General features: G+C 46.5%; 1 protein-coding gene and 1 pseudogene across 1 annotated transcript; one reads left to right on the top strand and one right to left on the bottom strand.

Annotated features, from left to right (window-relative positions):
* Positions 7,350-8,239, bottom strand: OR7A227P (olfactory receptor family 7 subfamily A member 227, pseudogene; annotated as a pseudogene).
* On the top strand, positions 14,201-21,872 carry LOC138921440 (ral guanine nucleotide dissociation stimulator-like). The gene is made up of 12 exons (XM_070255300.1): positions 14,201-14,367; positions 14,968-15,075; positions 16,077-16,453; positions 17,217-17,432; positions 17,778-17,881; positions 18,399-18,468; positions 19,413-19,456; positions 19,749-19,829; positions 20,416-20,448; positions 20,564-20,944; positions 21,150-21,241; positions 21,576-21,872. Exons 3-9 carry the CDS (start codon positions 16,445-16,447, stop codon positions 20,426-20,428), a joined length of 537 nt encoding a protein of 178 aa, XP_070111401.1. The 5' UTR covers positions 14,201-14,367; positions 14,968-15,075; positions 16,077-16,444; the 3' UTR covers positions 20,429-20,448; positions 20,564-20,944; positions 21,150-21,241; positions 21,576-21,872.
* The last annotated feature ends 1,395 nt before the right edge of the window (positions 21,873-23,267 follow it).

Below are 23,267 nucleotides of genomic sequence, written 5' to 3'. Positions count from 1 at the left end.
AGTTTCTTGGCTTTCATTGTTTTTGAAGAACTTGGTAGTTTTAGGGAGTAATGGTCAGGTTTTTCGTAAAGTGTTCTTCCACAGAATTTGTCTGTTTTATTCTCATGATTAGATTGGGATTATGGATTTGGGGCAAGAAGATCAGAGAGGTAAATAGCCATTTTCATCTCATCATTTCAAGGGTCCATGCTCTCCCTGTGACTCCCCCCCATTGATGTTGATGTTGGTCACCTGGCTGAGGCTGCGTTTATCAGATGTCTCCCCTGTGCAGTTACCCTGTCCCCTCTGTCCACACCATCCCCTTTGTAGGGACTTTTGTCTGTGTAGCCCCCAATTAAGGAGTGGAGAGTTAGCCTCGACCTCCTTTAGAGCAGAATGTCTGTGTAAATCATTGGTGTTCTTCTGCACAGAAGATTTGTGTCTTTTCATTTCCTTATTATTCAGTTATTTACATTGGTGCAGTCCTTGATATTCATACATTCTTCGGGTTATAATCCAACAACTTTATTTCATTGCTCACATTGTTCCAGCTTTGGCGATTGAAAGCCCCTTCAGTTCGCTGATGTGTCCCTTTGGCGTACCCCCAGCATTCTTGGCTTTTTTTTTTTGAGTAGCATTTCATTGCTTTCTTATGTTGAATGGCACTTTAGTCTCATTTTCTTACATTTCCTTCCCGGATCCTAGAATCCGTTATTTCTACAAGGAGCACTGTTTCCTTTTGTTGGAACGTGATATTAGAATTAAGATCTGGGTACCAGGTGTGTTTGCTGCTGTCAGGACATTAGATCTTTTCAGTGGACATAGCAAGGAAATATATCTGTGTGTAGTGGCCTGTGTGTATTCAAACACCTATAAATATATCTATACTCAGCCTTCTGTGTCTGTGTTCAGCTAAAGTAAGTTCACACTGATGTCTCCAACTCTGTCTCCACATGGATCATTCTAGACTCTTCCCCTTGCTTATCTGTAAACTCCTACTCCAAATAATAACCTTGTCCCCACTGTTCACTATCCATTTACTTATCTGCTCATTTTCAGTGCACATGTATAGAAGTATCAGCTTTGCTAACAGTACCCCCTGGGTCACAACTTTATCAGCTACAGTACAGTACTTCTTCACAGTTTCTTTCATCTTCAGTTTCACAGACTCAATTCACTTCCCAAATTACATGTTTCTGCACCATTTCACCCACTCCCTTCATTCAGACTGTTTCATACATTTGTAATACAGTTAGATTTTTTCACATTTTTCATTCACTTCTGGGATTTTCTTGGACACCTACATGGCTTTTTGTTTGCACACATTTTTTTCACTCTTTGTGCTGTAAAATTCAAGGTTTTGATAACTATCAAATGTTTTGTCCATATTTACAGTATTATGCAGAATAATTTCACTGCACTAAAAAATCCCTTGTGCTTTATCCATTCGACTCTCCTTCCTCTTCCATGAAGACCATGCTACCACTGACATTTTATTGTCTCTATATATTTGCCATTCCTAGAATGACATAAAATTGGTGTTATACAATAACCTCTTCAGATCGCTTCTTTCACTTAGAAATATGCGTTAAAATTAATTCATGTATTTTTGTCACTTCATGTTTTGTTTCCTTTTATCACTCAATAATAATAATGCATTTTATAGCCGTACCACAGTTCTTTCTCCACTCACCTATTGAAGAACATCTTGCTCATTTCCAGTGCTTAGAAAGTATAAATAAAGCTACTATCTCGATTAGCCCACAGGTATTTTGTAAACCTATTTTCAAATTACTTGGATAAATACCTAAGAATGAAGTTGCTAGATTGTGTGGTAAAACTATGCTCAACTTTGTAAGAAACTGCCAAACTGTCTTCTGATATGGCTGTACCATTTTGCTTTCCAGATCGCAGTCATTGAGAGTTTGTTTTGCCCCACATCCTCACGTGCAGTTGGTATTGTCAGTTTCCTGAATTTATCAGTTCTAACAGGTGTGTAGAAGTGTCTCATTGAGGTTTTATTTGAAATTCCCGAATGACCTATGGCAGTGGTCATCTGTCCTCAGGTTCATTTGCCATCTGTATGTCTTCTTTGGTGAGGGATATATTCAGGTCTTTTGCCCAGTTTTCAATAAGGTTGTTTATTTTTTGTTATGGTTCACTTTTAAGAATTCTTTACATATATCTTGGACATATTTTCTTTATCATATATCTGTTTTGCAAATATTGTCTGCCAGTCTGTAATTTGTCTTTTGACTCATCGATTTTGCCTTCCACAAAGCAGGAGTTTTTAATTTAATAAAGTATAACTTGGGACCAGCCCGCTGACGCAGTGGTGAAGTTCACCCACTCCACTTCGGCAGCCTGGGGTTCACAGGTCTGGATCCTGGGTGTAGACCTACACACAGCTTGTCAAGCCATGCTGTGACAGCATCCCACAGGCCAAATAGAGGAAAATTGGCACAGATGTTAGCTCATGGTCAATCTTCCTTACCAAAATAATAAATAAAGTCTACCATCAGTTTTTCCTTTCATAGAGTATATTTTCAGTTTGTATCTTAATAACATAATTCCAGATTCGAGTCCACTTAGGGTTTGTTGCATAATCTTTTTAGAAGTTTTATTGTGTTGCATTACATTTAGGTCTCTGTTCCATTTTCTAAAAGTTTGTGAAAGTGTAAATTCTGTATCTAAGTTCATTTTTGTAAGAGCTTTAATGAGGTGCAATTGATAGAGAAAGAACCTCACATACCTAATATGTACTATCTAATGACGCCCCCCCCGATACCAATTGACATATTTGTATAAATTTCTCCTTTAACCTGTGACATGGTGGATCACATTGATTGGATTTTGGAATGCTGATGCAACCTTGCATACCTGAAAAAATTTCCTCTTTGTCCTGGTGTATGATTGTTTTACATTGTTGGCTTCAGTTTTCTAATATTTCATAGAAGACAGTAACTGCTCATTTACAAGAATTGTTGTTCTCAAGTTTTCCCTACTTTTAAACTCTAGTTTTGCTTTTAGGGTACTGCTGGCCTCATAAGATGAGTTGGAAAGTGTTGTCTTTGGTTATATTTTCTGGAACATATTGTTCGGAATTAGTATGACTTCTTTCTTAAATGTTTGGAAGAATTCACTAGCAGTTTTTGTTGTAAATGAATAGTTTTTATTATAGCCACATATATGCAACACAAAATTTACCATTTTGACAATTTTAAGTGTAAAACTCACTGGAATAAAGTACATTCACATTTTTGTGAAGCTTTCACCACTGTCGTTCTCCAGAAGTTTTTATTATTTTTTAATTATCCCAAACTCAAACTTTATGCCCTGTAAAGAGTTACTCCTCTTCATCCTCCCTGTACCCCCTGGTAATCTCTGTTCTACTTTCTTTTTCTTTGAATATAACTTTACCAATGTGCCATATGTTTAGAGTCATGCAATATTTGTGTGTGTGTGTGTGAGTGCGCGTGTGTATGGCGTATTTCACTTAGCACAGTGTCTTCAAGGATCATCCATGTGGTGATCTGTATCAGTATTTCATTCATTTTTGTGAGTAATATTTCCCTGCATGCATACATCACATTTTGTTACTCTATTAGTCCACTGGTAGGATTGCGACATTTTGGCTGTTGTGAAGAATGCTCTTATGACTACTGGTGTACAAATATCTGACTGAATCCCTGCTTTCAATCCTTTTGTGGATGTACCTAGGGTTGGAAATGCTGGTCATATGATAAGTCAGTGTATACATTTTCTGGAAGAGCCACACTGATTTTCACAGGGGCTGCACCCTTTTTATTCTCAGCAGCAGTGTGCAGGGGTTCCAGTCTCTCCACATCCTAGCCAACACTTGTTACTTTTTCTTCAATAATATCCATTTCCTTGGTGTTAAGTGGTAGAGCATTATGGTGTTGATTTTCATTTCCCTAATGACTAACTATGTTGAATATCTTTTTCATGTCCTTATTGGCTATTTGTATATCTTCTTTAGAGAAATGTCTATTCAATTCCTTCAGCCATTTATTTATGTATTTATTGCTGAGTAAGATTCACCCTGAGCTAACATCGGTAGCCAATCTTCCTCTTTTTGCTTGAGGAAGAATTACCCTGAGCTAATATCTTCCTCTGTTTTGTACGTAGGTCACCACCACAGCAGGTCTGCACCCAGGAACAGGACCCACGCCACCAAAGCAGAGCACGCCAAACTTAACCATTAACTTTGCTCATATTTTAATCCATTTGTTTGTTTTTGGTTGTTAAGTTGTAAAAGCTTTCTATATATTCTAGATTTTAGTCCCTTATAAGATAGAAGATTTGTAGATGTCCTCCCTTTCTATGGGTTTTCTTTTCATGCTGTTGATTGCATATTTGATGCATAAAAAGTTTGATTTTCTTGGAGTATAGTTTATTGATTTCGTTGTGTTAGCTGTGTTTTTGGTGTCATTGAGAAAGAAACCATTGCTAAATTCAACACCACAAAGATGGCCTCCAATGTTTTCTTCGAAAAGTAATATATTTTTACCTCATATTTAGTTCTGTAATCCATTCTGAGTAATTTCTTTGTATATAGTGTGAAGAAAGAGTCCAAACAACTTGAAAACACAAATTCATAAAGATACATGCACCCCTATGTTCATTGCAGCATTATTCACAATAGCCAAGTTTTGGAATCAACCTAGGTACCCATCCAGGGACGAATGCATAAAGAAGATGTGGTATATATACACAATGGAATACTAATCAGCCATAAGAAATGATGAAATATGGCCATTTGTGACAACATGGCTGGCCCTTGAGGGTATTATGCAAAGTGAAATAAGTCAGAGGGAGAAAGTCAAATACCATATGATCTCCCTCATAAGTGGAAGATAAGAGCAACGACAAACAAACACATAGCAATGGAGATTGGATTGGTGGTTACCATAGGGGAAGGGGGGAGAGGGGCAGACAAAGTGGGTATTAGGCTCACACGTGAGGTGATGGGCTATAATTAGTTTTTGGGTGGCCAACATGATGGAGTCTACATAGAATTCGACATATATTACGATGTACATCTGAAAGCCATATAATGTTATAATCCAATGTTACTGCAATAAAATAAGTTTAAAAAGGGTCCATTTTCTTTCTTTTCCATGTGTATCCAATTTTTCTAGCACCATTTATTGAAGACTGTCATTTCTATAATGAATATTGTTGGCATCCTTGCCAAAAATCACTTTTACATATATACATAAATATATGTTCATTTCTGGGCTCTCTGTTATATTCTACTGGTTTATATTTCCGTCTTTATGACAGTATCAAGCTGTTTTTATTACTGCAATTTTGTAATAAGTTTTGAGATCAGGAATTGTGATTCATCCAACTTTGTTCTTTTTTAACATTGTTTTGGCTATTGGGGTCCACTGCAATTCCATGTGAATTTTTAAATGGGATTTTCTAATTCATTAAAATGGTTGGCATTTTGATAGAAATTGCATTGAATCTATGGATCACTTTGCATAGTATTCTCATCTTAACAATTTACACTTTTCCAGACTGTGAACATGGGATATGGTTCTTCTTATTTACATCTTCTTTGTATTGTGTTGTAGTTTGTATTTGTTTTGTAGTTTCATGTGCACAAATATTTTGTCTCCTGGATATTCTTAACTATTTATTCTCTGTGATGCTATTGTAAATGGAATCATTTTCTTACTTTTCTTTTTGAATTGTTCAGTAATAGCATGTGGAAAAGCAAATGAGTTTTGTGATTGATGTTGTATTGTGCAGCTTTCCTGAATGTATTAGCTTAACAGTTTTTCTTTTTTTGTGAAGATTTATGCTTTTGAAAAAAATAAGATAATGTCCTCTCTGAACAGAAGTCATTTTACTTCTCCCTTTTTAATTTTGTACCTTTATTTCTTTTTCTTGCCTACCTGCTCTGTTTACAACTTGCAATAAAATGTTGAATAGAAGTTGTGAAAGAAGATATGCTTTTCTTGTTTCTGATCTCGGGGCACGTTTTCAGCCTTTCACCATTGAATATGATGTCACTTGTGGGTTTTCATTAGCTTAAGGAAGTTCCTTCCATTTCTAGTTTGTTGAATGTTTTTATTATGAAAATATGCTGAAGTTTCTGATTATTTTTTGGCATCAATTGAGATGATCATGTGCTTTTTTTCCTTTAATCTGTCAATATGATGTATTACAGGAATGATTTTCACAAATTAAACCATCTTTATATCCCAAGAATGAATTCCACTTGGTCACGGTGTAAATTTTATATAGCATGAATAAAAGCCTGCCAAATTCAGTTTACTAGTATTTGGTCAAAGATTTTTGCATCTATATTCCTAAGGAGTGTTGGTCTGTACTTTTCTTTTCTTGCAATGCCTCTATCTGGCTTTGCTGTCAGTGCAATGCTGGCTTTATGAAATTAATTAGAAAGTATTTCCTCCTATTGAATTTTTCGAAGAGTTGGGGAAGGATTGGTGTTAATTCCTCCAACTCCGACAGGTGTTTTTGATCCTTAAGCCATGATGACTCCATTGGAATGCCTGGATTACAAAACTCAACTCTCCTAGGAGAGAGAGCTCTTTGGCTCATCTACTAGCCTCTTCTCTACTGCCTAAATCAGTGATGATTTAGGAGAAGGGTACACGATACTACAATCATGGATCTATCTCTTTCGTCCTCTTTGTGTGTGTGTGTGCATAAGGAGTACAGAAGTTATCAGTGAAGTATGAACAGGTAAAGCAAGTTGAAGATGTGTTATGCAATAAAAAATGCAGAATGTAGACCAACTGGAAACTGAGAGAAAGAGAAAATTATGGAGGGATGACATATCCAATTTGTATACATTACACGAAATGTATTCTGTTCAGATATCACATATAATTATGTACATGTAACCATCACTTGAAATATCATTTACTGATATACTAATATTCTATTGTCAAGTGGAACACACACACATCCTGGAACAAATCTCTTCAAGCTCAAGCTTATGTAAAGTTAATATCACTGCTTTCCCCAAAGTGTTCAGCAATAGTTGGCACAAAAAAATAGGTTACAATATTTGTTAAAATAAACAAAAAAAAGCCTCAGGGAATTTATGTAGGAAAACATTGCCTTGGAAATGTTTCGATTAAGAGCGAGGATGGATAATCAGTTTCATCTGCGTGGAAGGCATGGCACATACGGGATTCCTTGACATTATCAACTACATGTACTAGATCCGTAGATAATGTATAAAAATTAACTAATTAAAGGTGTTTAAAACAGTCATCACAGCATTGCTCTTAATTTTTGATCACTGCTTTTGGCTAAATTTGCAATGCTCTTGTCTCTACTCCAGGCGTTTCATCAGTTACATATAGCAAAGAAATGAAATCCGCATTTCTGACTTTATCCTCCTGGGACTCTCAGAAGAAGCAGAGTTACAGCCACTGCTCTTTTGGCCGTTCCTGTCAATGTGTCTAGTCATGTTCCTTGGGAACTCTGCTGATTTTGGCTACTATCACTGATTCCCTCCCTACCCTTCGATGTATGTCTTTCTCGCCAATGTGCCCTCTGCAGATACCTGCTCCACCTCCACCACCATAACAAATATGTTGCTGAACATCCAAAGTCATAATCTATGAAGGCTGCCTCACCCAGGTGTGTTTTTGCTTCCTTTTTGGAGGATTAGATAACTTCCTCTTTCATTGACAGCCTGTGATCAGTGTGTAGCCGTCTGTCACCCATTGCACAACACGGTCATAATGAATCCCAAGCTGTATGGTATCCTGCTCTGGCATCCTAGTTTTTGAGAGTTCTGCAGTCTTTATTACAGGGCTTAATCATTTTGCGACTTTCTTTTTGTATAGAGTCAGAAATCCCTTATTTTTTCTGTGAACTCAATCAGGTGATCCTCCTTGCCTGTTCTGACACCTCCCTCAATGTGCTAGTGATGAATTTTGTAGTTGGACTTCTGAGTCTTAATTCACTCACTGATCCTCTTTTCCCTTGCTCTAACATTGTAACCTCTTTTGTGAAAATTTCATGAGCTGGGGGCGTGTATAAGGCATTTTCCACTTGCGAGTCTCACGTCTCAGTGGTCTCTTTGTTCTATTGCACAGTCCTTGGAAAGCATCTTCGTTCTGTGCCGTACAAAACTCCAGCACGAGTGCAACAGCCTCAGTGATGTAGACTATGATGACACCCCTGCTAAAACCTTTTATGTACAGTCTGAAACAGGGACATAAAGCAGGCCCTAAAAACCTCTTCAGCTAAGAAATTTTCTCTATACAGGACACTTTGCCTCATGATTGGAGAGTTTGCCTAGAATAACAAGGCTCAAACCATGGAAGACCTAAATCGTGATACTTTTATTAGTTTATTGAAAAGTAATCTACAGTTTACCTTATTTATCTAGTTCAATCTTTTAATTTTTCACATTGTAAATGTCTCTTCTTCGTTAATATCTGTAAATTATTTTTACGTTTCTTATTGTGTTCTTTGGGTTCAGTATAGACAACAGAAGGCATGTATGAATTTTCCGCAGGGAAATCTTTAATCCAGGGAATTGGGTACTTATAAAATTACAGGAAGAACAAGAAGAGTGATGCTGTATTACAGTCCTTGCCAAATGAAAGCAACTGCCTCTTGGCTTATATCCCTGTGGATGAAAATTATTTGTCTTTTCAAAGACTGTCTAACAGGCGCATGAGTTTATGTTAACAATGCCAGAAAAATGTCATGTGTGAAACTGGAGTCACCATATAGTTAAGTTTATAATAGCCTTCTTCTGGTCTCCAATATCTAATTTTCTTCTGCACAGTACAGAAAACTTAAGTGGGGGTGTAATAGAAATTATGATCTCTGATCTTTCAAACATTTATGTTGTCACTAATCTCTCTGATTACCCACAGGTGTGTTACTGATTTTCTTTTAATATTTTGATAGCGCCACTGTCAGGCCAGATTCCTTGGCAGTTCTTACCTTAGTACTCCTCATTCACAGCTCATAGAAGCAATGTACATGTTATGTCAACTGCCAAGTACGTGTCTTTCAGTTGTGCATCCAGATGTTGGGATGTGCTTTAAAATCCTCTGTAATCTTTGTGAGAGAGTAAGGCAAGTGATTCTTTCATTACCTGACCTCGAAGCTACCACTTAGATTTCTAAGCGACGGGTGCATATTGTTGCACTTTGTTGTTTGATTTGTAAGCCACGGGGGCATAAGTGCGTTCTCTCAAAGCCAGTTTCCACTTTTCAAAAAATTGATCTACATTTTACCATCTCACACTTTTAAAATAGATTTTATTGAGGTCATAACAGTTTATAAGATAGTGAAATGTCAGTTGTACATTATTGTGACTCACCATGTACATGTGCCCTTTGACCCTTATGCCTGCCCCACAATCCCCTTTCCCTCTGGTAACCACTAATCTGTTCTCTTTAACCATGTGTTTGTTTATCTTCCACAGATGAGTGGAATCATGCAGTGTTTGTCTTTGTCTGGCTTATTTTCACTTAACATTACACCCTCACGGTCCATCCATTTTGTTTCAAATGCAACAATTTTGTCCTTTTTAATGGCACAGTAATATTCCATTGTATATATACACCACATCTTCTTTATCCAGTCATCAGTTGAAGGACACTTGGGTTGCTTCCACATCTTGGCTATCGTGAATAAGGCTGCAATGAACATATGGGTGCATAATTCTCTTTGAATTGTTGATTTCAAGTTCTTGGGATAACTATCCAGGAGTGGAATAACTGGATCATATGGTATATCTATTTTTAATTTTTTGAGAAATCTCCATAGTTTTCCATAGTGGCTGCACCAGTTTGCATTCCCACCAGCAGTGTATGAGGGTTTCCTTTTTCTCCACAACCTCTCCAACATTTGTTGATTTTTGTCTTGGTAATTATAGCCATTCTGACGGGGTAAGGTGACATCTCATTGTAGTTTTGATTTGCATTTCCCTCATAATTAGTGATGTTGAAAATGTTTTCCATGTGGCTGTTGGCCATCTGTATATATTCTTTGGAAAAAAGTCTGTTCATATCCTCTCAACATTTTTTGATCAGGTTGGCTTTTGTTGTTGTTGAGTTCTATGAGTTGTTTCTACATTTTGGAAATTAACCCTTTGTCAGATATATGATTTGCAAATATTTTCTCCAAGTTGGTGGGTTGTCTTTTTGTTTTGTGCATAGTTTCCTTTGCCTTGCGGAAACATTTTACTTTAATGTAGTCCCATTTGTTTACTTTTTCTTTTGTTTCCCTTGCCTGAATAGACATGATATTCAAAACGATGATGCTGAGACCAATGTCAAAAAGCGTACTGGTTATATTTTCTTCTGGGAGTTTTACAGTTTCAGGTCTTACATTCAGATCTTTAATCTATTTTGAAGTAATTTCTGTGTCTGGTGTTAGAAAATAGGCTACTTCCATTCTTTTGCTTATGGCTGTCCCGTTTCCCATCATTCATTGAAAGAACTTTCCTCTCTCCTTTGTGTGTTCTTGGCTCCATTGTCAAAGATTAGCTATCTGTAGGTGTCTGTTTTATTTTATTTTTTTAAGGATTGTCACCTGGGCTAACAACTGTTGCCAATCGTTTTTTTCTGCTTTATCTCCCCAAACCCCCCCTGTACACAGTTGTATATCTTAGTTGCATATCCTTCTAGTTGTGGGATGTGGGACGCCACCTCAAGGTGGCCTGACGAGCGGTGCCATGTCCGTGCCCAGGATCTGAACCCTGGGCTGCTGCAGCGGAGCACCCGAACTTAACCACTCGGCCACGGAGCTGGCCCCAGGTGTTTGGTTTTATTTCTGAACTTTCAATTCTGTTCCACTGATCTGTGTGTGTGTGTGTTTGTGTGTGTCTGTGTTGTGCCAGCACTATGCTGTCTTGATTCCCATAGCTTTGTAGTATATTTTGAAGTCAGGGATTGTGATATCTCCAGCTGTGTTCTTTTTTTTCAGGATTGTTGTGGCTATTTGGGGTCTTCTGTTGTTCCCTATAAATTTGGGGATTCTTTGTTCTATTTCGGTGAAGAAAGTCACTGGGATTCTGTTTGGGATTGCATTGAATCTGTAGATTCCTTTAGGTAATATGGCCATTTGAACTATCTTTATTCTTCCAATATGTGAGCATGGAATATCTTTCCATTTTTTTTATATCTTCTTCAACTTCTTTCAATACTGTCTTATAGTTTTAAGTGTAAAGGTCTTTCACCTCTTTGGTTAAATTTATTCTTTTACTTTATTCTTTTTGGGGGGTACTAAATGGAATTGTATTCTTGACTTCTCTTTCTACAGGTTCATTGTTAGTGTATAGAAATGTAACTGATATTTGTAAGCTGATTTTTTATCCTGCAACTTTGCTGTAGTTGTTGATTATTTCTTATAGTTTTTGGATGAATTCTTTAGGGTTTTCTATAGATAGAATCATGTCATTGGCAAACAGCGATAGTTTCACTTCTTCCTTTCCAATTTGGATGCCTTTCATTTCATTTTCTTACTGAATTACTCTGGCTAAAATCTCCAGTACTATGTTGAATAGCAGTGGTGAGAGTGGGCACCCTTGTCTAGTTCCTGTATTCAAGGAATGGTTTTCAATTTTTCACCATTAAGTATGATATTGGTTGTGGGTTTGTGGTATATGGCCTTTATTATGTTGAGGTACTTTCCTTCTATACCAATTTTATTCACAGTTTTTTTTTTTTTTTTTTTTTTTGCAGGAAGATTAGCCCTGAGCTAACATCTGCCACTCCTCCTCTTTTTGCTGAGGAAGCCTGGCCCTAAGCTCACATCCATGCCCATATTCCTCTACTTTATAAATGGGATGCCTACCACAGCATGATTTGCCAAGTGCTGCATGACTGCACCCGGGATCCAAACTCGCAAACCCGGGCTGCCAAAGCAGAACGTATGCACTTAACCACTGCACCACTGGGCAGGCCCCAAAAGTTTTTATCATAAATAGATGTGTGGTCTTGTCAAATTCTTTCTCTATTGAGATGCTCATGTGATTTTTCTTCCTCATTTGGTCAATGTCATGTATCACATCGATTGACTTGTGGATGTTGAACCATCCTTTAGTCCCTGGTATAAGTACTACTTGATCACGGTGTATGATCTGTTTAATGTATTGCTGGCTTTGATTTGTGAATATTTTTTGAGGATTTTTGCATTTATGTTCATCAGCAAAATCGGCTTTTAATTTTTCTTCTTTGTGTTGTCCTTGTCTAGTTTTGGTACCAGGGTAATGTTGGCCTTGTAGAGTTAGGTGACCTCAGGGGTTACCGTTGAATTGCAAAATGGATGGGAGGCCTCAGCAGGAACTGACTTCAGGATCTGGTGGAGTTTGAAGATGGGCGCTAATTTTCTGGCTGTGGGTGTAGGGGCTGGTGCCACATTCCAGGGAGAAGGGATGGCTCCCTGTGTTCTTGGGGGAAACCAGACCCAGGAAAGGGAAGAAATGACAGTTTCCTTTCACAATGGACTTGGGAGGGGAAACATTTAGCCCAGAAGAGACAGTCATGTTCCTGAGGTCACTGGAAGAAGCTGCCTCTGCATCCGCCAAGCAGAAATCCCTCCTTCATGGACTCACTTTATCCAAATGATACCAAGAAGGAGGAAACCATGAGATGCCCTTCCAGGTGGGAGATCTGTGACAGTGGAGACTGTGCCTAGGAGGCTCTGAAAGGCCTCACGGAGGTGACATTTGCTGTGTGCAGAGTGACAGATGAGAGGGACGCCTGCCTGTGTCTGGGAACAGTTTGAGTGTCAGGGAGAAGGCACCACTGGTGCAGAGACTCACAGGAAGAAGTGGGTCTGACCAGACAAGGTCAGAGAGGTGGCGGTGTGGCTGCAAGGAGCCTGAGAAGAGAGAGGATGGCAGATGGGGGCACGGCAGGGCCGGGTGGCAGGGACTGGCAGACTGTGCTTTTTTCTGTTGCTCTCTGATGACATCGCTCTAAGACATTGCACCTAGAAAGTACAAATCCTTAAGATCTCACAAAGTCTGTGTGCCGGGAATGGGGCACGGCTTAGCTGGGTGCCTCAAGGTTTCTGTGAAGCAGGGTCTGTGGCTCTATTGCAGCTCGACTCGGGGAGGGTTTGCTCCCAAGTTCACTCACATGCATGTTGACGGGGTTTGTTTGGACTGAAAGTCTGAGTTCCTGCCTGCCTGTTGGCCGATCATTCCTTCCCTTCTCTCCTATGGAGTCTCTTCATAGGGCAACTGAAAACATGTGCACTTACTCCCCCAAGATCCAGAGATATAAGAGGGAGAGAGAGAGAGAGAGATGGAAACAGGAGGAGGGAAAGAGGGAGGGGGCTGAAGCATGTGAGTAAGAAGGAAGGGCCAGGCTTTTTGTTCTTAACCCTGGGTTGTGAGCCATCCCATCACCTTGGCTGCATTCTATTGAGAAGTCACTTCTGAATGACTGTGAGCTTCCACAAGGATGTGCACAGCAGGAGACAGTGAGCACCAGGAGCCCTGGTGGCGGCTGCCCTCCACATAGGCCGACATGAGGCACTTGGTTCTGACTCTAAAGGAAAGAGGAGACCTTGGACGCTTTCATGCCAGCGATTCACAATGTCTGAATTTCCTCTAATTTCAACCCGTTAAAGGTGCAGACATGGAAATGAGGCCCAGAGGGGCAGGGACTTGCTCAAGGTCCAAGAGCTGTGACACAGGCCTGTTTTGAGGGGTACTCCACACCATAGCCCACCACTTCTTGTCATTCTTTCATCTCTAAGTGTGTGCATCAGACACATGTGAAACCACACCCCAGGTGTTGTCACTACTGTCTCTTCTACAGCTGAGGACATCCAGAGGGAGCTATTTCTGGCCTCCTCCCCATCGTGCAGGTTGAGGGATTGAGGAGGCCCTGGGAGGCACAATGGCGTTTCCAGGACACAGAGCTGCTAGGGAAAAAGAGGCCTGAACTCAGCTGAACTCAGCTTCCTCAAGCTGGAAGCCTGGTTCCATCTCAAGGTCCTGTGTGGGGCTCTGTGTTGGCTATTTGTGTGCAGTTCTGGAGATGACATGGGCAAGGAGGGTGAGCAGCCAAGATCCCAGAGGGGTTTTGGGTTGGTGTAATTGAAGGAAGAGGCCCGGGTAATGGAAGCTTGAGGAAGTGACCTCACTTCCTTGGTGACAGATCCTAACAGAACTTAGCACACTGGTCTCCAGGAGCCCACATTCTAGACATAGCCTCCTATTGAGCTCACTTGAGTGGAGACACTCAAGAGAGCAGGATGCTCTGCTGTTGTCTCCCGACTTGTCGAGGCTGTGGCTTCAGGAAAGCCAAGAAACAGAGCCTTTTCAGTCACTACACACATTGGCTTGGCCCTCACCTGCACCACCTCTGGCCATTTGGCAGGAGAAGCCCTCAGGTAACACAGGGGAGGCCAACCTTGTTAGGCCACAATCGGATCCCAGCCCCACACCCCTCTGAGCCTCCTTGTGTGTCGGAGGGGAGTGGCGTGAGGGATGGCGGGGCTGAGCAGGGACCCATCCTGGGCAGGAGCCCTTTGCTCTGTGTTGGAAACCTGGCAGTGCTTCATGTTCCTAGCCTAGGTGTTGGCTAGCAGGATGAGAGTGCCGTGGGCCATGCTGTGGTTGCTGGTGGTGATTATTTCTCTGTCCCCCATGAAAAGTAGTCTTCCTCTCTCTTCACTGGCTTGTGGATTTTTGAGTTTGGAAAAGCACCTGGAGAGCACCCTGTCAAGGAGTTTGAGATGCCATCCGGCTGGTCCTGGTGCTTGTCCTTGGTGTAGCCACTTAGGGATCTCTAGGGCCCCAGAGGGGCCCCAGGCCCACTCAGACACCTGGGGTGGTTCTGGTTGGAGGTCATTCAACAATGTCTGTGAAAGACCTACTCTGAGCAGGACTTCAGGACACACTAAGTGTCACTCAGTGAATGAAGCAGACAGCCTCCCTGGGCCTCCCCTCTAGTCTGAGAGTCAGGCAGTCACACTTGACATCATTCACAGGTGCCATCTACCCTACATCCCAGGTGATGCCCTCATCCCCTTTGGGACACATGGAGGCAGCTTGGCCCATTGCGTGCGGGATGCTGGAGGACAGGACCATCTCCCAAAGTGAGTAGTCTTTGGGTCCAGACAGAGGGCCTCCTGTCTCTAGCAAACTCGATGGGGGGAGAGGATGGAGGCTGTGGCTGGGGCAGCCCTGGGAGAACCCTGCATCTCACCCATCTTGTGATTCCCATGGGAGGGCTGAGTTCTGGTGGCTTCCACTCCAGCAGGACTGGACTCAAAGAGAGCTGTGCATGGGTCCCAAGCCCCTTGAGAATTGGAAGGGAGGCTGGGCTGAGTTGTCCCCTAGAGACCCACTCCCAGCAGAGTCCCGGCTCCTTCCGCCTCCCTTTCTCCACATCCACCCCTTGTGAACACCACCGCCAGGTCCATAGTAGGAGGTGAGTGAGTAAGCTGCTCCCAAATCTGCTGGAGTCTTCATTCCAGTGGCCCACATGCATGGAGGCCTTGGGTGGGCTGTGTCAAGACCCTTGGGGAGGAGAGTGTCAGTGGGAACAAGAGACTCTCACAGACTCTGTGTTCAGCCTGCTGGATGAGCAGGCCTGGCCCTGCCAGCACAGCCAGCTGGGGCTCAGGGCTGGGATTGGGCCCTCCTCTGGAGGGGGAGGGGCTGGCACAGGGGCGCAGATGCTAACAAGAGTGCCTTGGGAGGGCGGTGTTTAAGGAAAGGCCGGGCCACTGACTCTCTGGCCCATCTGCCTCCCCCCAGTGCTATCTATTTCCTGCTGGGAACCTGGCTGGGCCAAGGGCAGGATTGCAGGGAGCCCCTGCGGTTTCCCTGTTGGACCCTGCAGCTGGACACTCTGCATGTCAGCTTTGGTGGTTCACACGTGGAGGGCCATGCCTACCTTCTACCAGGCCACCTGGAGCATCTCAAGGCCATTGAGGCTGAACAGAAACGTGAGGGGACTGGAGTCTGGGAAGACTGTCTGTGTTGAGGCTCATGGGCTAGAGTTCCCTTAAAGGCAGTGGAGTCCTTCCTATCTTTCGAAAGGCATAGAAACTGTCAGGTGTGTGAGTGAAACTTTCTCTTTATCCTGCTCCAGAGCCAGCTCCAAAGCTCCTGCCACTACCAGAGCCAGAGCCAGTGCCAGCACCCGGGCTAGAGCCAGCTGCACCTCCAGTCTCACCCCCTGTGATAGAGCTGAAGCCAGCATCCCCTGCTTAGGCCCCTCCACAGCTGGAGGAAGGGCCACCATTAAAGGCAGCTCCAGAGCCAGCTCCTGAACTGGAGCCCACTTGATGCTGCCCTCTACGGAGCCTTCCAGTTCCATCTGCACCAGTCACGAGCCCGCAGGATCCAGCCCCAGAGCCCACCTGCCCCTGGGCTGTGACCACTGAGGACCAGCTGCAGGAGGAGAAGCCAAACCTCTTGGACTTCCCTCCCCAGCCGGTGGCAGAGCAGCTGACAAGGATGGCTGCAGTGAGTAGTGGGGCTCACAGGGCGGGTGGCCCCTGCCATCCTGGTGCCATGAGCTGCCCCACAGCTGGCATTCCCTGCTCAGGATGCTGATGATCTGTGTCCAAATCCCTGCTCCCTCCCTTACCAACACTGTGACTTGGGCAGCTTTCTTTCCCCCCAAGCCTTTGCTGTGCCCTAGCGAACAGGGGACAGTAGAGATGGACACGCAGAGCACCTGTGCACAGGGTGGCTGTGCCAATGAATGAGGTGGGAGAGAGTGGAAGTTGGGCACAGTCTGGCCCTTTGGTAGGGGATGGGCACTCACTGAAGTGCTGCCAGGTCCTTGGGTGGATCGCCCATCTGCGCAGGTGGCCCGGACAGCCTCAGCACTTATCAGGCAGGTGATGTGTATTGACTCCAGTGGAGACAAACAAAGCTGGTTGTTGTCCCTGCCATGTGGGAATGTGCAAGGGAATGGGGACTGGGATGGGTGGATGATGGCCCTTCTGGTGGGTATGTGTGGGCTGCCTTCTGGAGCTTGGAGGAAGTGAGACAGGGCTGGGAGCAAATGTCCCCTCCCTCCCCCACAGTACTGTGTCCGGGTTCATCCTGGACTGGGTGCATTCAGTGGACACAGCCAAACCCAGGGACTCCCACAAGCCTCAGGCCACATGCTCTGCTTCCTGAGCTCCAGCTCTGATCTCACCCTGCCTGGGCCTATGGAGGACTGTGGACACTGAGCTGGGGTGCAGCAGGGCTGGGTGACACTCCGAATCTTCTTCAGGAGCTGTTCAAGATGTTGGTGCCCGCCCACTGCCTCGGCTCCATCTGGTCCGAGCGCGACAACAGGGAACGCGAGTACCTGCCACCCACCGTCCGTGACACTGTGAGACACGACAACACCGTGGCCAATAGCATCCTCGTCACCTGCCTTGGGGACCGGAGCATGACAGCGCAGGACAGGGCCAGGGTGGTTGAGCAGTGGATCAGGGTGTCTGAGGTAAGCCTTGGCAGGCCCTGTCTGGAGGTGGGGGAATTGCCACTTGTTTCTCAGCTCTCAGGATTGAAGTCTGTGGTCTTAGTCCCTGCACTGTCCCTTGACTCCCATGCCAGGGCCACATTGACCTTGACTTGAGGTCCCATTGGGGACAAGCTCACTTCCTTCCTTGTGTTGAGCTACAAATCCTTGTGCTTGGCAGTGTTACTCACCGGGTGGCAGGTGTCCCCTCCCTGGCTTCCCTGGGCATCTGTCTCCTCCAGGACAGGAGAAGTCCATGAGGGGACAGAAGCCAGAGGCAGAAGAGCTGCAGCTCCCCCTCACAGCGCCATCTCTTCCCTTCCCCAGGAGTACCGAGGCCTCGGAAACTTCTCTTCCCTCCACACAATCCTTTCTGCCCTGCAGAGCCCTGCCATTTCCCATCTCCAAGACACCTGTGGACAAGTTTCCAGGTGGGTAGGCTGCTCTCCAGCCAAGCACCATCAGAGTGAGGTGGCCCAGGCAGCCGGCTTTGGGCCGGCATGTCCCCCAAAGTCAGCTGAGACAACCTGTGAGACAGCGAACGCCGGGCACAGGAACTGACCTGGGTGCTGGGTCTCTGAGTCTCTCAGTGTCCTTCAGCCAGCAGTTCTGCCCCAGGGATTCATTTCCTTCCAGACCAGAGCCTGGCTTGTGTCCAGGTGGACATTGTCAAGTGTTTCCTTTGCAGCAACAGAAGTCTCTATGCAGCTGAAACCAACACTGTTCCAAAGAGATCTGTTTGGGACATCTGGGAATGGAGGCCCAAGGGGACAAGTGGAGAGGCCCCCCCCTCCCCATCCCATGGGGACCTTAGAGCTCAGAGCACCCCAGTGAAATCCCTCATCCAGGCCCCAGGCAGTTTGGATCTGCTGGGTTCTCAAATAAATGGGATATGCCCTTCAAGCATCCCACACATTTTCTTGCTTTTTTTCTTTCCCCACTCCGCAGGGAGAGTTCTCCAACCTGGAAGAACTGGTGCAGGAGAGAAAAACGCATGAGCAGGGAGCTGCTAGTGCAGGTAACCTGGAGGATGGAGATCTAGAAGGAGGCCAGAAGGAGAAGGGAGGGGAACATCCTGAGGGGAGTCTAGGAGGTGAGGCTATGGCAAGGCTCGGCCCAGGCTGGTGGTCAGAGAGCCCTGTGAGGGTGGGGCAGGCCGGTGCCACTCAGCCAGGTCCCCCAAGACACCCTGCCCTCCCCATCCCTGTCTGTTTAGCTGGGGTCTGGACACACCCCAGGAGTCCAGAGGTCAGGGCATTGGTCAGATTTGGAGCCAGGGGTGGGGTGAAGGCAGCGGGGACAGGGCCTGTAGCTGGAAAGGGGAGAAGCCTCTCCCAGTGGGTCCTTGATCCAGTCACTGCCCCTCTGGGGTCCTCCGTCGCCCCCTCTGAGAAGTGGAGGGAAATGATCGGTGGTGCAGGCCTCCCAGCTGGGTGATACCATCCAAGGGAGGACAGGAATGGGAGGAGATTTGTGCTGGCTCCTCCTCGAGAGGTGAGGGGAGAGCAGTGATGACACGCAGATGACCCTGTGTCCTCAGGAGACTCCTGGAAGCAGGTGACGTTTTCCTCACACTTTTCAGATGAGGAAAGAGGGCCAGGGAGGCCTGGGCAGGCCCAAGGTCACACAGGAGTGAGTCCTGGAGCCAGGACTGTTCTAGAATCAGAGCACCCTGGAGGTGGGGGCAGCAGATGCAGCAGGGGATTGGAGCCGATGGCCAGGGTCTGAGATCAGGGGACTTGGGGGACACGTGGAGGGGAGTATGGGCGCCCTGACCATGTCCTCGGCCCCGACAGGAGGCAACCTCCGTGTTAGTGACTGCAGAGAGAGCCCACCAGGGATCCCAGGAGAGGCAGCCACAACAGATGAGGGTGACAGTGGGGAGGGGCCTAGGAGTCAGAGGAGAGCGGGATCACCCTCCCATCTGGAGACCTCCCTCAGGAGAGGGGCCTTCCTCCTTAGGCGCATCTGCTGTGGCTGCCAAGCATGATGTGCCTGCATTGGCAGTGAGCAGGAGGAAGCCTGGAAGGGCTGGCAGAAGGGAAGATTTGGGGTAGGGAAGGGCAGGGGCCACTGCACCTGGGAGGGGCCAACAGCCAGCCTGCGACTTGACTGATGGAGTTTGGTGTTCCTGGAGGGGAGGGGAGGAGGGAATTGTGGGTGTTTGGGTGTCCTGAGGATCCTAGGCTCCTCTGTGTGGGAGCATGGGGTGGGCAGGAGGCTGGGGTGAGGGGTTTCAGGGGAGGGTCCATGGGGGCAACTGAGAGTGGGAGCTCACCACCATGCCCACCCTGATAGCAGCACAGGGTGTCGTCCCCTCGCTGGTGACATTATTCAGTTCCCTGGAGCTGCTGGATGCTATGATAGGATTATGTGGAGGTGAGTGAGCCTGGAGGTGGGTCCGGGGGCTCAGGCTCCTGAGGGTGTGGAGGAGAGAGTCCTGCCCTGAGCCCTGAGCTCTCTGCATTTGGCAAAGTTCCTCTCAGCAGGGCCTGCAGCCTCATGTGGGAGTTGGGGTGTCAGGCCCATCTCCCCAATGATTGATGTAGGCTCTGCATAAGCCAACGTCCTGGTTCCCTGGGCTGCTGAGGCTCAGAGCTGCCTGACTGTGTCGCCACAGGAGGTGGTGTCTGAGCTGGACTCAGCCTCTCCCTCTGGCCCTGCCAATGAGGGAAGAGAAGTCGGGCCCATCCCAGTCAGGAAGCACATCACTGGCTGAGCTGTCCCTTCCTGCCTGAGGCCTCAGTCTCCCCATGCGTCATCAGAGAGGGTTGGGTTACAACGTCTCTTGCTTCAGTTGCTCTGTGGCCCCTGCTCTGGAGCCCAGAGACTGGCCCAGGTGTAAGTCATGTCTCTGGAAGGGCCTGCCCACTGGCAACAGTGCAACATCGGAAGAGGTGTGGACCGGGCTTAGTGCTGGCCCAAGGGGGCTGTTTCTGATGGACTGTGGCTGTCTCCTTTCCAGGGGTATGTGCTGAACTGTCAGAAATGGAATGAGGTAAGCAGCTGCAGCCTCATGGTGAGGAGGGTGGGGGTTTGGAAATCAGAGAGCCCCCCGCCCGTGGGCAGGACCCCATCTGGCCCAATCCCCAGGGTCGGACATTTATTTGCAGAGTTCGATATACAGAGCTGGGGATTCTATGGCATTGGTGGATGGGGGAAGGGCTGCAATCAAAGACACCATCCTGGAGGAGGAGCTATTTCAGGCCAAGTGTGAGAGCAGGCAAGTCCTGACTGGAATTGCAGGGAGGCAGGGCTCCCAAGTGGGCAAAAGCCCCAGACTGGCTCCTTGACCCCTCCTCACCTCCTCCAAGAGCCGTGCAGGGTCCCCCACTCAGGCCCTGGGGGCATCCTGTGCTTGCTCTGTCCTAGCAATTCAAACTGATCGAGGAGATCGAGCTGCTCCAGGAGGCTGCAAATCTGTACACCGTGCAGCCCGATGAGCACTTTGGGGCCTGCTTCCAGGCCGTGGAGCCCCTGAGGGAGGAGGAGAGGTGAGGCGGGTCAGGAGTTGGGCGAAGGCAGGGCAGACTCTCTCTGCTGACCAGCTCCAGAGCCCATGACCATGGCTCCCTGGTCAGCCTCAGATCTGATTGCATGGCGACCCCTGGGGCCCTTGGACTCCAGCTGCTGGCAGTCTACAGGATGCACATGTGATGTGTGGCTCCTGAGAGCTCACAGCTCTACTCTGTCCTGTAGCTACAGCCTGTCCTGCCAGCTGGAGCCCCAAAACCACTGGGCCAGAAAGATTTGACTCTTCTTCAAAGACAAGAAGATCCACCCAGGGCAGAGTGAGTGTCTGCACTGGCAGTGGCTGAATCCACGGGCTCAGGAAACATTCAGGCTGAGCGTGGGCCTGCGGAGGCAGACTGCTGGCCCTGGGTCCTAGCTCCACTGCTGAGCAGTCCTGTCCCGGGTGATTGCACTCACATTTCTGGGACTGGTTTCCTCCTCTGTGAAATGGGTGATGCTAAATATCAGCCCCTGTGTCAGGGACAGATGGGATGTTGTTGTCTGTCAGAGCACTCAGGACATGGCTGGAGCACAGAGCACAGTGGGGGCAGGGAGGGGATGTGCCCTGTGATTCCAGGGCAGGCCCCTCAAGAAATGCCTTGCTTTCTCCAGACACCAGACCCCTAACCAAGGGGCCAGTGGTGGTCGATGACCCTCCTGAGACCAGCTGAGCTACAGCAGGGACACAGCAGGGACACTCAGGGTACACAGGGCCACCTCCTCTGATTCTGAGGAGAACTTTGTGATCTGTTTCCTGGGGTCCCCTGGAGGCCATGACGGAAGGCACCAACCCCTCTTCTCCCACCCCCTTTTCCCCAGCACCTATTTCCATATTTGGAGGGACCATATTTTGTTGTCAATGGTAAATGCTCCGTTTGGGTATTATATTAAATTGTTGCTTCTTTCTAACCCTGGGAGTGGAGGTGTGCATCTTTCACTCACCGTGCTCATAGAAACGGGATCCAGAAACTCACATTCCTCCTCGAATTTAGAAACCTCGCAGCATCATCAGCTCAGTTTATGTAGAGAAGGGAGAAAGGCCAGCCCCCTCCCTGGCTACTGAAGGACATGCCCAAGTCCCCCTCCCTCAGAGGACAGGATCATTGCAGTGTGGTTCACCCTGTCCAGGAGCAGAGATGGCCCCTCCAACCTTGGGACTAAGAGTTTGGAGGCACTTTCTCAGGCAGAGCGACAACCACTGAGCTGGGGGTGTCTTTCAAACTAGCACTTGCCTCTCCCTAGCACATGTCCTACCCAGCAGAGTGGCTGTCTTTCTACACTCTACTGGAAGAGGGAAGATTTTCCCGGTTTCCCTTGCACACAGATTAGGACCTTGTTTTCTGATTTAGTCTCCGGAATGGCTTCTGCTCTAAGTGGGGAATATACTGTCAAAAGCTCAAAACGTGCACGTGGAGAGGACGAGGCCAGAGGAATGTCCTGTGCAGATGGACCATGGGCAGGCATGACTCTGCCTTCTTGTGCCCACTGAGGAGCTCCCTGTTCACGCTTGACCTAGACTTGCTCCTCCTGGTCTTCTACTCCCTTACTCCGGATACCATTTCCTGCTTGTTGTCTCTCCAAGGAGAAAGCTGTGGGATGCAGCTTTGAGGGCCTCAGCCAGGTCTCCCTCCATAAACCTAGTGCTCTCTGTGAGCTAGGATTTTCAGTGTCTCTGCACTTCTGCATACAATTGTATCTTAGGGCAGAAATTCCCTAGATGCCCCCAGCCTTTCTGCCAGGTCCATCGTGGCCACTCCTCCCAGACTGGGCCTGATGGATCCCAGGTGAGCTCTGCTTTCCCAGGAGGATAGATGATCGTCCTGACGAGGAATGACCCCACAGTCTCCCTGTTGCCGAGGGTGACTTCTGGGCCTGTGTGCTTCTCAGGCCCGTGGTGTTGGACAGTCCCAAGTTTACACAATCTGGAGTATTTATAGTGAATTTTCCTAAAGTCGTTGCAGTGCCTGAGCCCGGCAAGTGTGCAGCCCCTCAGCTGGCTGTGTTCTTGTCCACAGTCTTGTGCTGTGTTTCTGTCATGGGGATATGTGCCTTTCCTGTTGGGAGCTTTGAAAGAGGAGACCTAAGAAGGGTGTGAGTGGGGGTCTAGCGGGGAATGCTAGCAACCTGATGATCTGTGGATGTGGGTGGACACAGCCTTACCGAGAGAAATGCTGAAATGCTTCCCATCTGGGTGCTAAACAGACACTGCTCTAAGCTCAACTGGAGCACTGGCTCCAGAGCCAGGAGGGAAAGCCTGACCACCCAGCCTTTGCAATCTCATCCCTTGGAAAGAGCCTGAAAGAC

Source organism: Equus caballus, chromosome 29 (assembly GCF_041296265.1).
Source record: "Equus caballus isolate H_3958 breed thoroughbred chromosome 29, TB-T2T, whole genome shotgun sequence".
Classification (NCBI taxonomy): Eukaryota; Metazoa; Chordata; class Mammalia; order Perissodactyla; family Equidae; genus Equus; species Equus caballus.
Note: the sequence above shows the minus strand (reverse complement) of the source record. Positions and strands in the feature narration are given on the sequence as shown.

What these genes read in the sequence shown, in the direction of transcription:
- LOC138921440 (XM_070255300.1), top strand. An exon ending in GCAGGGAGCTGCTAGTGCAG is followed by an intron (nt 18,469 to 19,412) that starts GTAACCTGGAGG and finishes CTTCCTCCTTAG; the next exon opens with GCGCATCTGCTGTGGCTGCC. An exon ending in ATGATGTGCCTGCATTGGCA is followed by an intron (nt 19,457 to 19,748) that starts GTGAGCAGGAGG and finishes CCACCCTGATAG; the next exon opens with CAGCACAGGGTGTCGTCCCC.